This window comes from Lactuca sativa, chromosome 5, assembly GCF_002870075.4.
Source record: "Lactuca sativa cultivar Salinas chromosome 5, Lsat_Salinas_v11, whole genome shotgun sequence".
Taxonomy (NCBI): domain Eukaryota; kingdom Viridiplantae; phylum Streptophyta; class Magnoliopsida; order Asterales; family Asteraceae; genus Lactuca; species Lactuca sativa.
In genome coordinates this window covers 62,430,855-62,437,424 of record NC_056627.2, presented here as the reverse complement: position 1 = coordinate 62,437,424, position 6,570 = coordinate 62,430,855, and the positions used below count along the sequence as shown (strand labels likewise).

Here is a 6,570-nt window from a genome sequence, read left to right as displayed (position 1 = left end):
CATTTTAGGCAACATCAATTAACTCGCACATAAACATATAATTAATAGTTGTATTAAAATCATGTTCATGAAAGAGACAATGCACTCACCTGAAAAAGGTGGTGATTCTGCCTTCGAACAACGCTTTGTTATCTCAAAACAATTTTTCTTCGATAAAACCTAGTATCAATACCATTGGTTTAGTCTAACGATAACCGCGACAAATTAATAGTCTGACTATTATTACTATTATATAAGCGTTAAACGATACTTATATAACTCATAATAATAGCTCAAATAATTATTTTAAGGACCTAATAACATTACTATAATTATTTGAAAGCTATATTAAAAATTGCATAAGCGTAGCTCACTTACCGCGAATTTTAAAGAAAATCGGGCTTTGTTTGGAGCAGCGTTTCGAAATCGAAAGACCATTTTTCTCGGGACTTCGGGAGCCTCGGGGCTTCCTTTGGGTGCTAGGGGTTCACCTAGACTAAGGGGATGGTTAGAAACCCTAGAGGGAGAAAGATTTTAGAGAGAGAAGTGGAAATGGTGTGAAAAATACGGAAGAGTTCGCACCCTTTTATAGCCTGCGAGGTTTCGGATTACGCTGGGCGTAATCCTTGGCTACGCGAACTTCGGATAGGGTGCCACCTCGGATCCAACTGTCTCGCACTCGTCGGAAGGATAAGGCCGAAGGTACGCGGGGCGTATCGGATCTCGTACGCGGGGGTAATGCGAGGCTACATGGTGTGATCCGAAGCGAAGCATTGGTCAACAAGCAACGGTTCAGATGCGGCCACATCATCAACTTCTCGTAAATTTCGCAATTTTACACTCCGACGTCTAGAAATCATATCTTTCGCATACGAGCTCCGTTTTCGACGTTCTTTATATCCACATGTAGGCGGGAACGTACTCTACAACTTTCTTTTAGACTCCGTCAACTAATTTTGACTTTATTTTAAAAGTTATATTATTTAACAGGCCGGGACATGATTGGTCCGTTAAAAATTCATAACTTCTTCATCCGACGTCCGTTTTCGTCTGTATTTTTATCGTTACTCTACTATTAACGAGATCTTCGATTCTCATTTAGGTTGTGTCGGCTAAAAACCGCTCGATCTAATATTCGAATTTCGGTCTGTACACTGCTAAGCCGAAACTTCGAAAAATCATAACTTCCAAATACGAAGTCGGATTTGGGCGTTTTTTTTGTGGACGCTGTTGGTTTAACGAATTCTACGACTTTCGTTTAGATCGCTAAGGCTGAATATCACTCCATCGTAAACTTCACTATTTATGCTTCCCGGTACCGTGTCGGTTCTGTCGTGAAACTTCGACGGGCCATAACTTCTTCGTTATAACTCGGATTTTGACGTTCTTTATATGTACGAAAACCTTGTGACATATTCTACAACTTGGTTAAGATTATTTATTCTAAATAATCTTTTGTCGAAAAGTCGTTTTTGACCCCTATTGCCTCTAAATTGACTAGCCCAGATCTGCGGGCGTTACAACAGTCGCTTGCGTCGCCGTCCCTCTAAGTTCGTCGCCGATTTTCTGCGAGACACGCATAAAGGAACGACACAGAATGAGAAAAGGAAGTTGATGGGGGGTTATCTGTAAAGGCCTTTAGCGACGACGAGCAATAGCGGAGACGCCTTGGTATTAGCGGCGACAGAAGACTATTAGCAGCGACACCCTGGAGGGAAAAGTCAGCGTGTTTTTTTCGTTCCTCTACGAACCTTGGACTGAAAACAAATCGGACGGATGGGGCTCGTTTGACGCGGATCGCTATTAGGTTGGCATTAGCGGCGACACATGACATTAGCGGCGATATGTAACATGTCAATTACATGTCACCGCTAATGCCTTATATCGCCGCTAATGCCAACATTTCTTGTAGTGAGGGGTATATGCATACCCTTTCTTAACAAGTAAATGGTAAGTTTGTTGGCCTATTGTGCAAAAAATAACATTAATAAATAATAAGTAATTTGGGACAAAACACATGATTCATTTTGCTACAATGTCTTTTTCCGTTAACAAAATGCATGATATATAGTTAGTTGTCGATAACTTTGGCAAAAAATATTACATTGCTGTTATGATGGTGAGACTTTAGAGACATTTGTTCCGTCACTAAATCTGTCATTAATACTCAATTCCTAATCGTCTAGAAGCCCCCATTATTTATATCAAGAGCCCAGTCTCCCTGTTAGACTAGCTTGTCCAAATCCAAGGTGTAGTTTTCATAAGCATACTTCATTAATAGAAAGAGATATTATAAATATAAGTTGTATAGGGCCATCAATCAACAATACTGAGACCTTAAAACAATTTACAAAAATAGATAACTTGCTAATATTATAATCTTCATCTTTAATGAAGATAAGATTTGGTTAGCATAGGGGTTTTTATTGGTCATGAAAACTATTTAACACCGAATTCTGGTTGAATCTGGTTTGGTTTGGATTCTTGGTTTGAATCCACAAGTCATGCAAAACCCTAGTTACTAGATGGAAGATTTTGAACGATTTTCTTTCACTTTATAGAAAAAGCTAGCTCATTTATAGAACTTATAACAGTCATCATAAATGAAAATGACTCATCAAATACAAGTACTACTTGCCACAAAATTAGATGCTTGTAGATCCATTAATGAACACTTATTTGTTACCCTTTTGAGGTCAAAAAGTTCAACCCCAGGACAGTTTCATCCAATTAACTTGATGACAAAAGTGTGCATTCATTTCTAGTCTTTGACTATGAAAATCCCATTAAAATCCTACACATTTCACAGATGTTAACATCGCTGCAACCTTCATTATCCAGGTTCTGTGACGCCCTTCTTTGTACCAGGTTACAAATTTGAATCCTCGGATGAATCTGCAAATTCTTCCTTGTACATTTCCTCGATCATTGGTTTCCACAATCGGACCCTAGCATTTATAAACCAATTGGACACCTGGAAGACGCTTAATAACATTAAAAACAATAATCACATTCACATAAATCAATAAGCCTCCGTATTCCGTAACAGTTACTTACCTGGTTCTTTGACAATCCCGTCTGTGATGCCAACATAAGTTTTTCACTGTCGTTTGGATACCTGGAACAAGAACAAATATTAATCAAATCTTGAGAAAACACAACGTAAAGTACAAGAAGATATGTCATTATTATAATCATGCTTACGGATGAAGAAAATGCTCGAAGAGCCAAGATCGAAGTATCATGACAGAAGTCTCCGGCAAACCACGAATTGGTCTCCAAGTTTGTCGTGGGCTAGCCATCATTCCAAGCTGTTGAAGGGCTATACGGTTGTGTCTATTATTTTCTTTATCGAACAAGCTGAGTTGTGAAAAACCCATGTTGATTCTTGGTAAATCTTGCAAGATTTTCTTTCGGGTTGCATAAATCTGTGACAAAATTGCGTCTTTCAAGCTTGAAAAGTGTCCTGACATCGCATTTAGTGCTAATGCAGTGTATGACTTCCCTGATCCTAAACCTGCATTCATTTCGAATGAGGAAACCGCATCTTCTAGTTGCTGATAATATTGATCGTATCTTCTCTCCACCTGAAAATAAATAAATCCAAGAAACATTTAATTTGAACTTTGTTTTTTATGAGAAATGATTGAAAGGTATTATGGGTTACCTCTTCTAATAAAGAAATGAGCTTTGCTAATGTCGCTTGAAGTTCTTGTTTCTCAAATGGCAACCCATTACTGCATAATTCTGCTTTTAGTTCTGAACATAACCCTAGCGAACCTTGCCTACCCGAACATGATAATTTACACGCATAAGACTTGTTGCTTGATTCAAGATCCTTCCCACCGACGCTAACTACTTCTTCAAGAAGAGACTGAGTTGGTTTCAAGTACCTCGAACTTCCTACTGATATCGAGAGCGATTCTGTTCCATAAAACGTGGAAGAAGATTGGTTAAGTGAAGACGAAGAAGAATAATCTGAAGGGTTAAAAGCTTTTCTTGTTTTTTCTTGTAATTCTTCTTCGGAAACCAAGTAACATCTTTCCCCTCTGTATTCAGCTGAGGAAGGAAAGAGCAAACCGGAACCTAAAGAAAGTGAAAGTTTCTGGTTATGGTGATGTTGGTTAAGTTCTTGTTCTTCCGCCATTGAAGGAGCTTGGATAAGATCAATGGATCTTGAAATTCTTTCACCAAAAGACTGAATGGTGGGAAGTACATTCAGAGATTGATGTTGGTATGAACCAAGGCCTCTCAAGTCAACTCCATAAGCCTCAAAAGGTTGACTTTCATAGTGGGTTGGGTTTGAAATGAGAAATTGATGAATGTTGTTAGAGTTTGTATTGGAATCTGGTGACACCATGATCAGCAAACAAGAACCCAAACAAGACTTTTCTCAAACCCGAACTCTTAAACAAAATCTTTGCAATTAGTCAAATTTTCCACAGATTATAAGCTCCCATGAGTTAAAGAAAATAAAGAACGAAGAACAACAAGAAGATGGATGATAAAGGAGAATTAGGTTTACTGTAATACTTAGAAGAAAAGCAAGAATCTTTGGAAACCAAGATTTAAAGATGTTTGCAAAATGTGGAAAGAAAAGAGAAACAAATTTAGAGTTTGGAAACGTACCTCAACTTTGGTTAAAATGTTACTAGATTTATCGCAAAAAGCAAAAAGATTCTCTCTCTACTTTCTCTGTCCAAGCATGCATTGAGAAGCAGCTGAAATCTTGCAAGCGATAGACCTCTGCAAGATCTATGCAAACCAACAAAACCTATAAAACTCAGCTATGCAACCCAAGTGAAAAATTAGTAAAAGGACATGAATTAAATATAAGCATATATATAATATACAATGGTCCCCTACACCTTTCCCTGACTACAAAACAACAACAAAAGCATCAGCTGCAGCCTCTTCAGCTTTTTTAATATGCCTGTGATGGCTTACTACAAATTTCTTTGGGGGACTCAAAAAGTTCCGTTCTTTCTCTCTGTGGGTGTGGGTGTACTCCATATCGTAAAATGAAAATTTAGAAAGAAAGTGGGCTATCTTTTGTACCCTATTTATGTTATTGATATTGTCTGTTTCTATGTTGTTAGACTCGTGGAGAATATTTACCACTCTTTGAATGAAAAAGACAGTTAAAATCCCACCGATTCATTCATGCATCAATCAATGGTTCAAGAACTCGTTGGTGTGCTGCTGATGCTGATGAGATTGATTGATGTGTTGTTGAGGATCAGATGATTTGATTTCCTAAACTTTGTCTTTTTGGCTTCTTCCATTTGTCAATCTATGATTTCATATATTAATTTTCTTTTATAACTTGATAAGATCTATCTGGCCCACTGGTTGATTAAAGTGTCTGCATGATCTTGATATTTCCAGTTAAATTCCATTTGAAAACAATACTTTACCCCCCTCTCCCCCACCCCTGTAGACAGTGTAAAATGACACCTTCGAAGGAGTCTGAATCTTTGGTCCGACATACTTGTGAATTATTGCATGCAGAGTAACTAGAATAGTAATGTTTCCCTTGCTTTTACCAGCTTTTCGAATTGATCCAAGATAAAAGATAGGTAAGAAACATTTTATTAAGTTAATACTTTATAGAATAGATTAAATGTTGCAAAAAGTAAATCTTGCTATAACGTACAAATGTTTAGTTGGTTTTTGAGATTTGGTTACTTTGACACGAAAGATTAAATGAAAATCAAACATCTCCCAAATCACTATTTTATGACATTTTTTATTTGTTCCTTCTCATCAGACTTATAATATTTTGATGAGTACAGGATTCAATCAAGTAATGAATTCAAGAAGAAAATGAACACATGAAAGTAAATTCTTTTAAGCTCTATTATTAGTGGAAGTAGTCTCAAGTACAAGTGTATGATGAATGAACTTACCATATAATACTTAAGAGATAATGCTATTGACAGACAACAAGTATACAATGTGACTTCAACATTAAAATACGTAAAAAAATATGCGCATTGAAATAAAAAGATATATTGAAGGTATGTAACCTTCGATATAGAGTACAACTCTTCGACATGAATATCACAACAAAAGCTAGAGACTAGGTCTTCGACAATTAAACACAACATATCTTCTACATATTTCATTTCTAAAAAAAATCGTATATATTATTGATACATTGTTATCTTATTATTTGGAAAAAACTACAAAAAATATTGTTTTCATTTTTTTTCGGGTTTCCATCCCTAACGTTTCAAAATCATATATATATATATATATATATATATATATATATATATATATATATATATATATATATATATATATATATATATATATATATATATATATATATATATATATATATATATATATATATATATATATATATATTTTAAAGTTTCTAAAGTTCGTGTCGAACGATTTAAAAAATATATATGTTTATATTTTCTTGTTCGAAGCTGGTGTCTCAGCCCTTGTATTATGCCTTGTTCTTTTCGTCGTTTTTTTATAATTTTGGTGTAACTCGTTTATTAATTTGTATGACCATCGAGGGGTTTTTTTTACTGATTTCGTTTATTCTACTAGAGTTTTTTTGACCTTTAAGTT

General features: G+C 35.7%; 1 protein-coding gene across 1 annotated transcript; it reads right to left on the bottom strand.

The window, feature by feature from the left end:
- Positions 1-2,613: 2,613 nt before the first annotated feature.
- On the bottom strand, positions 2,614-4,601 carry LOC111880962 (BEL1-like homeodomain protein 11). Its single transcript, XM_023877372.3, has 4 exons — positions 3,647-4,601; positions 3,184-3,566; positions 3,037-3,097; positions 2,614-2,953 (listed from the first exon to the last, which is right to left on the bottom strand). Exons 1-4 carry the CDS (start codon positions 4,337-4,339, stop codon positions 2,849-2,851), a joined length of 1,242 nt encoding a protein of 413 aa, XP_023733140.1. The 5' UTR covers positions 4,340-4,601; the 3' UTR covers positions 2,614-2,848.
- Between the last annotated feature and the right edge of the window lie 1,969 nt (positions 4,602-6,570).

Coding starts and splice junctions, on each gene's coding strand:
- LOC111880962 (XM_023877372.3), bottom strand. CDS start 4,339: ATGGTGTCACCAGATTCCAATACAAACTCTAACAACATTCATCAATTT. Junction 3,567..3,646: donor TCATTTCTTTATTAGAAGAG/GTAACCCATAAT, acceptor ATTTATTTTCAG/GTGGAGAGAAGATACGATCA. Junction 3,098..3,183: donor TTCGAGCATTTTCTTCATCC/GTAAGCATGATT, acceptor TTCTTGTTCCAG/GTATCCAAACGACAGTGAAA.